Source organism: Nicotiana sylvestris, chromosome 3 (genome assembly GCF_000393655.2).
Source record: "Nicotiana sylvestris chromosome 3, ASM39365v2, whole genome shotgun sequence".
NCBI lineage: Eukaryota > Viridiplantae > Streptophyta > Magnoliopsida > Solanales > Solanaceae > Nicotiana > Nicotiana sylvestris.
The window spans coordinates 79,559,340-79,573,382 of NC_091059.1; the positions used below are offsets into that span (position 1 = coordinate 79,559,340).

General features: G+C 40.7%; 2 protein-coding genes across 2 annotated transcripts; both read left to right on the forward strand.

Moving 5' to 3' along the window:
• Positions 1-7,409: 7,409 nt before the first annotated feature.
• LOC138887565 (uncharacterized) lies at positions 7,410-9,184 on the forward strand. The gene is made up of 3 exons (XM_070169329.1): positions 7,410-7,579; positions 7,651-7,859; positions 8,436-9,184. The coding sequence occupies exons 1-3, from the start codon at positions 7,410-7,412 to the stop codon at positions 9,182-9,184; spliced, it is 1,128 nt and encodes a 375-aa protein (XP_070025430.1).
• Positions 9,185-13,063: 3,879 nt separating this feature from the next.
• On the forward strand, positions 13,064-13,842 carry LOC138887566 (uncharacterized). The gene is made up of 2 exons (XM_070169330.1): positions 13,064-13,304; positions 13,550-13,842. The coding sequence occupies exons 1-2, from the start codon at positions 13,064-13,066 to the stop codon at positions 13,840-13,842; spliced, it is 534 nt and encodes a 177-aa protein (XP_070025431.1).
• Positions 13,843-14,043: the final 201 nt, after the last annotated feature.

Sequence of the window (14,043 nt, forward strand, 5' to 3'; positions counted from 1 at the left end):
ATTATCCATTTCTAACTAACGTAATAAAATAATTAAACAAAGGAATTATATGATTCTTATACATTTCCCAAGGACCGGTAGTACAAATCATAAGCTTCTAAGAATAGAGTTTACAAAGCTGATATGAATAAAATACATCTTTTGTTTGAAAAGTACATACACAGAATTTTATAAAACTAAGGCTACCATGAACAAGAGTTAGCTACAACAGGGATGCAGGTACTCCTTCAAATCCAGCTCCCTCCATGCACAGCAATATCAACATCCAAAATCTGCATGCAATGTGCAGGAAGTGTAGTATGAGTACAACCGACCCCATGTACTCAATAAGTAACAAACCTAACCTTAGGTTGAAAGTAGTGACGAGCTAGAACATAGGTTGGATCCAAGACCAATAACCAATAGCAGTTCATAATAATGTAAAACAAGTAAATCCAAGGGTTTAAGAATGCACTACTGACTAATTTAAAGAACTAAGTTAAGTGGAGTTAATTAAAAATTATTGAAAGGGCATTTGTGAATCCAAGGGGGTATTTTCTACTGCCTATATAGAGATCAGAATTGAAAGAAGGAAGGGGAGAGAAAGGGACAGAATATAGAGTCCAAAGAAAAAGAACAGAGAGAATATAGGAGTTTAATAAGGCATCCAGAGAAAAGAGATAGAGAGTTTTTTTTAGAGATAAAATTCAGAAAATACCAAAACAACTGAAATTCTACTGTTTTATCAAACTTTTCAGTGATCTTGAAGTTCTGAATTACCAAAGCAAGTTCTGATTCATTTAGTGTTAATATAGATTGAATTTGGTTCTCTTTTAAGTATTGGTTGGAAGTTTGCTTGGTTGTTATTCATTCGAATTGTTTTCTGGGCTGTTTAACTCCATTCCTGGGTTTGGATTTGGTTTCTTGGCTGATTTTGTTTGCTGAATTTTGCTGTTTGCTGCTGGGTTGCTAACTTCCTTTTGTTTTCTTTCATTTCACTCTCCAGGTATATGTTCCTAGATTCACATCATCTGAAGTCTGATATTGAAACGAAATGAAATATGGAGTTCCAAATGTTGGTTTCTGCCTGTTCAAATCAAGTAGTTTAATTTCAGTTTTTTTAGAGTTAATTAATGTGATGTATGCTCAACATGGGAGCTATTAGTCCACTTGCATTTGTTGGAGTTAGTATAACCCTACAGTAATTTTACTTGCTTCTGAAATTCTTGTGGTTATAGCTGGTTTTGAACGGCTGAGATAGGGAACTTGGTAAAATGTTGACCATTAGCTAAGTTTTGTGTTTAAGCCATGTTAGCTAAGTGTATGGTAGTATGAAACTGTCAAGGAACTGTAACAGTATACTTCTTCAAACATCTGAGTTTTAGTTTTAATTCTGGTTGAAATAATTGCTCTTGTTTGTATGTAACTTTGTATGAAAATAGCTATTGTGATAACCATAAGTTAGAGGTAAAATTGATATAGTCTATTATGTTTAAAGTGTTGGGGTACTTCATTAATTGCAAATTTGGCTGTCATGAGAGGTTCAGTTATGTATTCATGGTAGATGTAGTATGAATTTGCCTATCAAATTAATTTATAGACTAGTCTTCTTTCTTAACAATAAATTACCAATTTTAGTTTAGGAGTGTAATTAGCCCATTTCTTATAAAAAAGTGATATCAACATTATTACAAAGTTAGAATGATAATAATTTGGTAGTTGAAAATAGTTTTCACTACAATAATTGGCTTGATTTGTTCGTTTAAAATCCAATTGTCACAAGCGAATTAACAAAATAGTTAGGATTTAATGTGTAGAAATTATTTGGAAGGCAGTCTTGGTTCGTGCAATGAGCTCGTCTGGATTGAAGTGATGACTGCTTCATTGTGTAAAAATCTCGGTGCATTGTATGTGATTAAAATTGTGATGTAGATAAATAGGCAAATGCCAGATGTGTACATAGTATGAACTGATTTTATGAGTATTGATTTCGGCACTTTAAAAGAGGATATACAAAGTTGAGTTTGCACCGGGTTATGGTTATTTCGTAAAACCAATGTTATTCATATTAACCAAAGTTCCTCCCAACTTTACACGTAAACCATTTTGCAACTTTTAAACACATACAATTGGTCTCAAGCATAGGAAAAGAACAAACAACTTATGAATATGGTAAGCAAGCTTTAGGCACATAATTAAATCACGGGTACGGTTTCCGTGGTGTGGTTGTGATATTTAGTTTCAGATTAGTTTTGAATATGCATATCCATAGTTCACTTAGTTGGAGGCTTTTTTCTTTAATAAATTTGAGGTGTGCCGTGCCAAATGAAATCTCAAAATGTATGGCCTTCATTTAATTAATTTTAATCCTTAGAAATCGAAGCGTGCCATTTTAGTCGAATTTTCCATAGCCCTCGCAAACTTGAAAATGCGTAGTTGCTTTAGGCGCGCTATTTTAAAAAATTACCTTCCTAAACTCGGGTGTGCATTTCATGTGGCCCAAATCTAAATCTTAACAATGTTAAATAAAATGTCTCGGATTGCGGGTGCATTTCATGTGGCGTGGTCCAAAGACGTGCTTTAGATGACGTTGAAATCTTCCTTAAAATAATTAAAAGTGATTTTAAAGTTAAAATGTACATAGTTTTAAAAGTGTTTTAAAATCAGATAAATAGGCCAAATATAACAGTTGAGTGATCGTGCTAGAACCACGGAACTCGGGAATGCCTAACACCTTCTCCCGGGTTAACAGAATTCCTTACCCGAATTTCTGGTTCGCGGACTATAATACAGAGTCAAATTTTTCTTCGATTTGGGATTTGAACCGGTGAATTGGGACACCATAAATTATCCCAAGTGGCGACTCTGATTCTTAGATAAATAATCCCATTGCGATTATCACTTTAAGTTGGAAAAAAACTCCCTTATACCTTTTTCGGAGTAAGTAAAAAGGAGGTGTGACAGCTCTGGCGACTCTGCTGGGGAACGAACCCAGAATCTCTGGTTCAGGTTTCAAGAATTCGAGCTTAGAATAATTGTTGTAATTGACTTTATTTATTATCTGATTTTATTGCATGTTTGAGCCTAATGTGCTAAATGCCGCTTTTTACCGTTTTGATAATATTTGAACTGTATATAAACTGCTACGAAACCCTTCTCTTCTCATCTTCGGGGATGTGCTCGATGGTCGAGACTCCCTATTCTATTAGTGTCATACCTTGAAATAAGAAAAAGGCTCGGACAAGTTACTAAGCCGAATGACCTTTTGGTTCCCAGTACGTAGTCCCCTCCTCGGCTCGAGTTGTCCACTCAGGTACACAGTCTAGAACACGTACCCAGGTTTTGAACCTAGAATAACTCAGCCTCATACCGGATCCCTAGTAGGAACATTTGTTTGCATCATGTGCATTTGACTTTGGAGACTCAACACAGGGGTTGGGTCTGTCTAGGACAGGTGTACCCTAAATGAAAAGACCATCATGATGCATCTTACTTGCTACTTGTGCATTCATTTGCTTTGGATTTGCATGTTGACCGGCTCATAGAGGAAAAGTTGACAAGGAAAGTCAATGTGGGGACTGAGAGAAATAATTGTCTATTTTTGAAAACCAATGTCCAAAATATACCGAAACTCTGCCGAAATCTTGAAAAAAAAGAGAGAAAATTTTTGTGTTTTTTTTTTTAAAAAAGAGTTGGTTTTTGTTTTGTCAGAATTTTCCGAACTACACCAGTTTGATTCTTACCGGATGTGGGATATGTAGACAACCTCCATCGGGTCCAACTTTCCTTTTGCAAAAAATTGCCCAAAAGAACCAATTTTTTTTTACTTTGTTGTAAATAAGTAAGGGGATGTCATTCTTGTCAAAATAGCCGAATATTCCCAAAAGGACGCCGGAGGGCTATTTTTGCAAGAACAGTCGCCTTTGGTCTCTTTCTCAAATTTTTAGGCCGGTTAGCAAGCACAACCTTAAAATCTTCCCCCGGAAGTGCTGAAAGGTCGTATTTGCTAAGCCGGGTTTTTACTTTGAAGGTCTGAAAAAAAGTGTCAGCTTTGAGTTTGAGTCAAAATGAATCATGATTTTTACTTAATCACCCTAATAAATGTACAGAATGAGCACGAGTAAAAATTTGCCAATAACATTCATGAACAAGATCCCTTTGGAGTTGCATATGTGGTGGGATGATCTGGGTAAATCAGGGCAAGACAAGGTCAATCATTATTTGGGAGGTCTCACCGGGTTGTTGAAGATTAGGCCTAGAGGAGATATCATAAAGGCGTTGGTTACATTCTAGGACTCGGCCCACAACGTGTTTCATTTCTCAGATTTTGAACTCAACCCAACTTTGGAAGAAATAGCCGGATATATTGGGAGCGCTAAGCTTCCTCTGAGACACAAGTATCTGGTTGCTCTAAGAGTCATCACTGTGCACAGATTCTTAGACTCCTTAAAGATAAGCAGGGGGTCCACAACCCATATTTGGCAGCCGGTTTTTCTACTTCACAGTTCATATACCAGAGATACGGCCACATATGAGGGTTTAACAATCCAGAAAACAAAATTTGTAGCAAGGGGAACCGCCTCAAATGGGAAGAACACATGTGTTTTGCTTTTATGGTGGTCTTCTTGGGACTTCTGGTGTTTCCTAGGAAAGATGGAAATATCGACATACGAATAGCTAGGGTTGTCAACACTTTGCTTACTCAGGCCAAAAGCACCCTCGCACCCATGATAGTAGTTGAAATCTTTCGTGCACTCACAGCCTGCAAAGCCGGAGGAGACTTTTTTGAGGGGTGCAACTTGTTGTTGCAGATGTGGATGATTGAACATCTATGCCATCGTCCTCAATTCCTAAGTTATGGGTCGACAGAGAAAACCTGCATAGAGGAATTTTATACGAGGGTTGATGGGATCAGCTTGCCAGAAGGGGTTATAAAATGGGTATCACATCTCCGTTCCATCAGTGCAAGTCAAATAGAGTGGACGTTTGGGTGGTTTCCCGTAGATGAGATCATATACATGCCAGCTACCGGGCCTCATTTCCTTTTGATGGGTCTTAAGAGTATCCAGTCTTATGCCCCATACCGGGTTTTGAGACAATTAGGGAGATGTCGAATGGTTCTCAGGGATGAAAACATTAGTCGCCATGTGGTCGAGATTGGTCCCGATGGTCAGTTTCATGAAGCAGCAGTCCGCCAAATTTGGAGCGAATGTCAGTACTTGAATGCGAACACTCGAGTGCGTGATCTGTCCAGAGGTGAAGTTGCACCAGGATATCTTGCTTGGTATAAAAGGGACGTTGAGTTTGGAAGGCCGGCCAAAAGACCCCATCTTCAAGAATTTGTCGGAGCATCACAAGAGCAATGGGATTGGCTGGTCAAAGAAAATGAGTACAGAGCCACCATAAGCAAGCTAGAAAAGCAAGTCATGGACCTTCAGTTTGAGAATGGTTTGCAAGCCGCCGCAGATGAAGGCGAGAAGAAAAAACTAACTTAGGAAAATGAATCCCTCAAAGCCCAAATTCAGAAAATGAGAATGGCTGCTAGAAACCCGGAAAGAAGCTGAGCGGATGAAAGGCTTATAAACAGTCTGAAAAAGAAAGCCCTTAAGTGTTAAGATGACTTGGAAAAGTCTGAGGCCAACCTAGCCAAAGTCCGGGCACAATGGGCAAAGGAGGCGGAAGAGCGGGCAAAGTTTGTGCAACAAATGAAAAGAAAGTATGAAGGACAATCACCAGCCTGAAGAGAAAAATGACTACCCTCGAGAATGAGGCAGCCAAGCAGGCCAGGGACTTTAAAGCTGATAGGGAACACTGCTATAATTTGATGGCTCAGATGGAGGAAGAAATACAACAGTTGCAAAATCAACATCTTCACGACACTCAGGTGTTAGAAGCCCGGAATCAATAGGTCGGGCGTCTGCTTCAGGAAAAGGGTAGAATCCGAGAGCGGGTCAGAATCATCACCGACTACATTGTTGTGAAATTCCAAGCATGTGAGGATATGACTCGCACCACTTTCTTCGTGGCAGTGATGGCGTTTGTCCGACAGATAATGAGTGACTTGGAGAGGCTTCAAAGAGATCTTGCATATAGGCCTGTGGCGAGACCGAATGATGTCCCGCGGGCCCCAGGAGCATTTGAGGCATTAATGTATTCGTGATTTTTATTTGAGTCTGTATTTTCTTTCTATTGGAGTTTGTCAGTTTATTTTCCAGCCTGTATTTACTTTTGTTGAAGTATGTTAGTTTGTTTTTTTTGTCTTTTCATTAGAGTTTGTTAGTTTCTTGTTGAGTCTGTTAGTTTTTGAGTCATTATAATCAAAGTATTTGTTTTTTTTAAAAATCCCAAAAATATTTTACTACTTATTTTTACACTTATACCCCAGAATTATGTTCGGTCTGATTCATGCGGGGTCATGATACGTAGGCAATCTTCATAGGATTCGACCATAACAAAAGAAAAGAGAAAGAAAATAAGAAACCATGAGAAATAAACAATGGCAAAATAAGAGAGGGAAATGAAAGAATAAAAACAAAGAGAAGTCAAGCAAAGAAAGGCATGAATGAAAAAAAGGAAGTTGCAAATGGAAATAAGGAAAAGCCGGGATGACACAAGCAATCGAGCAAATACATGATAGAAATGATTAATTACTTAGGTGCATTGCATTCCACAAATATGCGGTTACCAATCTGTTAAGCTCTAATCACTAACGAGTTTGTTGTTGATGCCAAAACTAAGGCAGGTGGTTAGTTTGTTGAGCCTTCTGGCAACCCATCCATACAACACCAGGTCCAAAGGCGAATTGATCATGTCTAACCAAGAACTTGATGCAAATAGCATCGATCCTTCATGAGAGGTGGAAGAATTGGATGTTAACTCGATGAAAGAAGAGATGTATAAGTTGAAGCAGTAGATGGCCGAAATGTACCAAGCCTGGGCAAAAGGGCAACCACCACCAGCTTACCCCACCAACCCTGCTTTCATCCTGCCATTGACTCAAACCCAGGAACATCCTACTATTGATTCATCTGTAGGATTTCCTATTTACCATCACTACCAAGGCACCACATCCCAAACCCCGCAAGCTCCACCACCCAAACCAGTTCCATATCCTCCTCCCCCAATCACTCCTATCTTCGTAGCATCCCCATCTGCTACAATACACCATTCTTCCAGTGAGCCTGTGTTCCAAGCCCAGGATAACCAATACTACCCCCAGAGCCCACTTTCAAAGCTTCATAAGTTTATACTCCTCGTTTTGATCTCCCTGCGGAAGTTGAAAAACCATCCAAAAATCCCGAACAGGAGGAGATGTTCAGAAAAGTTAAAAGCTTAGAACAATCATTCAGAGACATGCGGGGGGTCAAGTAAGTGTGGCTTACAAAGACCTGTGTCTGTTTCCAAATGTGCAATTACCAGCAGGGTTTAAGATGCCCAAGTTTGACTTGTACGATGGGCACGGTGATCCAGTAGCACACTTGAGATGTTTTTGTAGCAAGATAAGGGGAGCTAGAGGAAAAGATGAATTGTTGATGGCATATTTCAGTCAAAGTCTGAGTGGATCGGCGCTGGAGTGGTACACCTGGCAGGATCACGGAAGGTGGTATACATGGGATGATTTGGTGCAAGCATTCGCTTGTCACTTCCAATACAATCTTAAGATCGTTCCAGATCGACTTCCTTGACAAAACTGGAGAAAAGGCACAATGAAAGTTTCAGAGAGTATGGTTTCCGATGGAGAGAGCAGGCAGCAAGAGTAGACCCTCCAATGAAAGAAAGTGAGATGGTGGATTATTTCCTACAGGCCTTAGAACCTACTTACTATGGCCATAAGGTCTCAGCTATAGGAAAATCTTTCAATGAAGTAGTGAAAATGGGAGGTATGGTAGAATAGGGGCTCAAGTCAAATAAAATCATGAGCTATTAGGCTATTAAGGCGACCACTCAGGCTATTCAGGGCGGCACAGGAGGAATTGGGAAAAAGAAGAGAGAAGACGTAACAATGGTTGATTAAGGAACTTGGTTCGGACCCATAGGCTCATCTCACTACTATAATCAGCCTCGACCCCACCACCAAAGTTACCCTCATAGCCCATATAATCCACCCCAACACTACTACCCCCCATTAGAACCTCATTTTTCTGTCTACCATGCCCAAACATACAACCAACCTCCCACCCACGCGCAATGGCGTGCTCCCATTCCCCAAAACACTTATCCACCCCCACGAGCCTACCGAAACCCTCCTGGACCAAGTTTCCGGCCTAATCAAGCATTTAAGGATGAAAGGTTGCAGAAAAAGAAAACCTTTACTCCATTAGGAGAGTCATATACCGGTTTATTCCACAGGCTAAGACAACTGGACATGCTGAGCCCGATACAGTCCAAATTGCCAAATCCTCCCCCGAAAAATCTTGATTATTCCGTAAGCTGTGAGTATTGTTCTGGTACTCCAGGTCATGACACGAAGAAGTGCTGGCACTTAAAAAATGCTATCCAGGAGATTATTGATACCAATCGGATTGAAGTTCAAGCTCCCGAGGCGCCCAATATCAACCGGAATCTGATGCCAGCCCATCAGGAGGAAAATATGATTGAAATAGTGCATGAGGGAGGGGAGCCTAGGAAGCCGTCACAGACCGTCATGATGATTCGGTCTAGTGGGGTCAAGACAGTTGAACAATCAACAAGTGAGAAATTAGTGCTCAAGTCAAGCGAAAGGAGTAGTACACCATCCGTAATAGTTAAGAAGGGGTCTTCGAGTGATGTTGCAGCAAAGCAAGAAAGGATGAAAGTGGTTGTGCCAGGAGTGGCAAGCAAACCTGTCGTAATCGTGGAGGGCGCCCGCACAGATCATGTCATTATCAAGCCGGTAACCCAGTTACCAATAGTCAACAGCAGGGCTATTCCATGGAATTACGAATGGGTGACAGTGACTTACAAAGGGAAAGAAATCAAAGAAGAAGTTTGTGAAACCCAGGGTTTGACTCGCTCGGGAAGATGTTTTGCTCCCGAGGAGTTGAGAAAAGCAAAGATCTCCAAAGATAACCCAGTGCTGGTAAAGAAAGCTGTAACTGAAGAAGAGGCAGAGAAATTCTTGAGGAAGATGAAGGTGCAGGACTATTCTATCGTGGAACAATTAAGGAAGACGTATGCTCAAATTACACTATTGTCATTGTTAATCCACTCAAATGAGCACCGTTAAGCTTTAATGAAAATCTTAAATGAGGCTCACGTTCCCGATAAAATCACCGTGAACCATCTGGAAAAGATAGCCAACAAGATCTTTGAAGTGAATATAGTCACTTTTTCCGATGATGAATTACCCGTAGAGGGTACTAAGTATAACAGAGCCCTTTACCTTACGGTGAAATATGAGAACTCCGTGGTTACCCGGGTATTGGTCGATAATGGTTCCAGTGCAAACATCTGCCCTCTCTCTACTCTGAGTAAGTTGAAAGTGGAAGATGAGAGGATTCATAAGAACAGTATCTGTGTCCGGGGATTTGATGGCGGAGGCAAAGATTTAGTTGCAGATATAATGCTAGAGCTGACGATAGGGCCAGTTGAGTTCATAATGGAATTCTAGGTGCTGGATATAGCTGTTTCCTACAATCTGCTGTTAGGTCGACCATAGATTCATGCCGCTAAAGCAGTCCCATAAACACTACACCAGGTGGTCAAATTTGAATGAGATAGACAGGAAATAGTTGTGCATAGCGAAGACAGTTTGTGCACTCACAGCAATGCCATTGTACCGTTCATTGAAGTGGAAGATGACGTCTACCAGGTTTTTGACACGATGTTGGTAGAGAAAGTTTCAGAGGGGAAATACATTTCAAATCCGAAGATAACCGCCGCATCAGTCATGGTGGCCTATGAGATGTTGAAGAATGGTTTTGTACTTGGTAAAGGTTTGGGCTCATCTTTGCAAGGCATCATACAGCCGGTGTCTCTTCTTGAAAACTTGGGAACATTTGGTCTGGGATTCAAGCCCACTGCCGCAGATATAAGAAGAGCTAGAAAGTTAAAACAGAGGGCATGTGTCCTTCCAAAGCCAGTCCTACGTCTCTCCAGATCATTTGTCAAGTCCGATACCAGAAAACAACCGGTAACAACAATTCCTAGTCTTGTGATTGATCTTGATAAGGAGTTAATTGAAAGATTTGAGAAGTTGTTCAACGGTGTGAACATGGTGGAAAGTAGTGAAGGTTCTAGCAACGCAGAAATTCAATTTGTCGGGATAAAAACAAAGCTTAATAATTGGAAAGTCACTCCTCTCCCCACTCGAAAGGAGTCTTGGTAGTTTAATTTGATTTTCCTTCAGTTTGTCTAGGTTATTCCAGGGTTGTAATCCAGATTTTTTATCTTTCAGTCTGTTTGAGTGTGCAAACCTTATTATCTTTTATCATTCAATGAAATTCAATTTCCATTTCTTCATCATTCCTGATAGTTTCCCTTTTGTTTTTCTTTTCTTTTCTGTACAGTTCTTTTTACGCTGGTTCTAATGACATGGCATGCGTGAGGAATCCTCAGCCCAGTCTTAAAAATCAATCTGATTCTGAAAAAATAATTCAAGAAGTAGAGTGTGATGACGAATTAGAATATGATGAGGAAGAGGCCTTTGAAGAAATTAGTAAGGAATTAAATCACTTTGAAGGAAAACCCAAACCCAACCTGAATGATACAGAAGCCATCAATTTAGGGGACGCAGATAATATCAAAGAGACTAAAATAAGCATCCACCTTGAACTAAAGATCAGGGAAGAGATGATCAAAGCCCTGATTGAATACAAAGATATTTTTGCATGGTCATACGATGACATGCCGGGTCTAAGCACTAATTTAGTGGTCCACAAGTTACCCACTGACCTGACATTCCCTCTCGACAAGCAAAAATTGAGAAAGTTCAGAACTGATACGAGTGTGAAGATTAAGGAAGAAATCACTAAGTAGTTGTACGCAAAGGTTATTCGGGTCACACGATATCCCGTTTGGTTAGCTAATGTTGTGCCAGTACCAAAGAAGGACAGCAAGATCAGAGTATGCGTTGATTACCGCAATCTCAACAAAGCAAGTCCAAAGGATAGTTTCCCACTACCCAACATCCACATTTTGATCGATAATTGTGCCAAGCGTGAGATTGGATCTTTTGTGGATTGTTATGCAGGGTATCATCAGATTTTAATGGATGAAGAAGATGCGGAAAAGACGACATTCATCACGCCATGGGGAAGTTATTGTTACCGAGTAATGCCATTTGGTTTGAAAAACGCTGGGGCAACTTCTATGAGGACAATGACTACTGTGTTCCATAATATGATACACGAGGAGATTGAGGTGTACGTAGATGATGTAATCATAAAGTCGAAGCAGCAGGCCGACCACGTCGGAGATTTGAGGAAATTTTTCTAGAGGCTTCTCAAGTACAACCTCAAGCTTAACCCTGCCAAGTGCGCATTTGGTGTTCCATCCAGAAAATTGTTGGGATTCATAGTCAGCCATCGAGGTATTGAGTTGGACCCATCAAAGATCCAAGCTATCCAATAATTGCCACCTCCGAGGAACAAGACTGAGGTGATGAGTCTGTTAGGGAGATTAAACTACATTAGTAGGTTTATTGCTCAACTCATGACAACTTGTGAGCCTATTTTCAAGTTGCTGAAGAAGGATGCTGCGGTCAAGTGGACTGATGAGTGTCAAGAAGCATTTGATAAGATAAAAGGATACTTGTCAAACCCACCTGTGTTGGTTCCACCAGAACCAGGAAAACCTTTGATTCTTTACTTGACAGTCCTGGAAAATTTATTTGGTTGTGTATTGGGTCAGCATGATATCACTGGCAGGAAGGAACAGGACATCTACTATCTTAGCAAAAAGTTCACAGCTTATGAGGTTAAGTACACTCACCTGGAAAGGACATGTTGCGCCCTAACTTGGTTAGCACAGAAATTGAAACATTATTTGTCATCCTACACTACTTACCTCATTTCGTGCTTGGATCCGTTGAAGTATATTTTTCATAAGCCTATGCCCACAGGGAGTCTTGCGAAGTGGCAGATTTTGCTCACAGAGTTTGACATCGTCTATGTAACTCGGACCGCAATGAAAGACCAAGCGTTGGCCGATCATATGGCCGAGAACCTGGTCGATGAAGAATATGAGCCATTGAGGACTTATTTTCCCAATAAAGAGGTGATGCATATTGACGAGCTAGAGTAGACTGAAAAACTAGGTTGGAAACTTTTCTTTGATGGGGATGCTAACATGAAAGGAGTTGGAATATGAGCCGTGCTTATTTCTGAAATAGGGCATCACTATCCTGTTACGGCTCAGCTTCGTTTTTATTGTACCAACAATATAGCTGAGTACGAAGCATGCATTTTGGGTTTAAGGCTAGCTGCAGACATGGATATCCAGGAAGTCTTGGTCTTGGGAGACTCGGATCTTCTGGTACATCAAATTCAGGAGAATGGGAAACACGAGATTTGAAGCTCATACCGTACCGACAATGTTTGCATGATCTTTGTCAACGGTTTCGATCAGTGGAGTTCCAACATATTCCAAGGGTCCATAATGAGGTGGTCGATGTTTTGGCTACCTTGGAATCAATGTTGCACTATCTGGACAAAGCTTATGTCGATCCTCTACATATTCAAGTCCGAGATCAGCATGCTTACTGTAACATGGTGGAAGAAGAACTTGATGGTGAACCGTGGTTCCATGATATCAGGGAGTACATCAGAATAGGGGTATATCTGGTGCAGGCCACGAGGGATCAAAAGACAACAATTCGATGGTTGGCAATGGATTTTTCTTTAGTGGAGGAGTTTTGTATAAAAGAACTCCAGATCTTGGATTATTGAGATGCACAGATGCTAAACAAGCCACGACTGTCATGACCGAAGTACATTCTGGAGTCTGCGGACCGCATATGAGTGGATATGTGCTGGCGAAGAAAATTCTCCGAGCAGGTTAATATTGGCTCACTATGGAGTGAGATTGTATCAGTTTTGTGCGCAAATGTCATCAATGCCAGGTACATGGAGATTTAATTCATTCTCCACCATCAGAATTGCATACAATGTCAGCACCATGGCCCTTCGTTTCTAGGGGCATGGATGTCATTGGACCAATTGAACCAGCAACATCCAACGCGCACAGGTTCATTCTGGTGGCCATTGATTATTTCACCAAGTGGGTTGAGGATAAAACTCTCAAGTCTGTGACCAAGAAAGCAGTGGTCGATTTCGTTCACTTAAATATCATTTGTCGAGTTGGGATACCAGAGGTGATCGTCATAGATAATGGTTCTAATCTTAACAGTAACTTGTTGAAAGAGGTATGTCAACAATTTAAGATTACGCATCGCAATTCCACCCCATATCGCCCCAAGGCGAATGGAGCAGTCGAGGCAGCCAACAAGAACATAAAGAAGATACTTCGGAAATGGTGGAAGGTTCCAGGCAATGGCATGAAAAGTTACCATTCGCATTGTTGGGTTATCACACTACTGTTCGCACTTCAGTGGGTGTAACTCCTTACTTGTTGGTATATGGCACTGAAGCAGTGATACCTGCAGAAGTTGAAATCCTGTCCCTTCGGATTGTTGCTGAGGTCGAGATTGAGGATGATGAGTGGGTCAAAACCCGTTTGGAGCAGTTAAGTTTGATCAATGAGAAGAGATTGGCAGCAGTGTGTCATGGGCAGTTATATCAAAAGAGAATGGCAAGAGCGTACAACCAAAAGGTGCATCCCCGAATGTTTGAAGTGGGTCAGCAAGTATTAAAAGCGCATCCTTCCACACAAAGGCTGAAGCGAAGGGCAAGTTCACCCCAAATTGGCAAGGGTCGTTCATTGTAACAAGAATGTAGTCCAATGGTGCTTTGTATCTAACAGATATTGAAGGCAAATGTGTAGATATGGCTATCAATTCTGATGCAGTCAAGAGATATTATGTATGATTTCTTTGGTTCAATTGTTGATTGTTTGTACTTGGCATTGTTTTGAAGATTGGAATGACGAAGGTAATTTGTTCTGCTATCTAAACACTCTACCCTTTGT

Excerpts from the sequence above, each read along its gene's own strand:
- LOC138887566 (XM_070169330.1), top strand. The coding sequence starts at position 13,064 with ATGTCAGCACCATGGCCCTTCGTTTCTAGGGGCATGGATGTCATTGGA. Across the intron at positions 13,305-13,549 it reads TAATGGTTCTAATCTTAACA|TGATACCTGCAGAAGTTGAA; the intron begins GTAACTTGTTGA and ends GCACTGAAGCAG.
- LOC138887565 (XM_070169329.1), top strand. The coding sequence starts at position 7,410 with ATGCCCAAGTTTGACTTGTACGATGGGCACGGTGATCCAGTAGCACAC. Across the intron at positions 7,580-7,650 it reads ACCTGGCAGGATCACGGAAG|ATCGACTTCCTTGACAAAAC; the intron begins GTGGTATACATG and ends AGATCGTTCCAG. Across the intron at positions 7,860-8,435 it reads TGAAGTAGTGAAAATGGGAG|GTCATGACACGAAGAAGTGC; the intron begins GTATGGTAGAAT and ends CTGGTACTCCAG.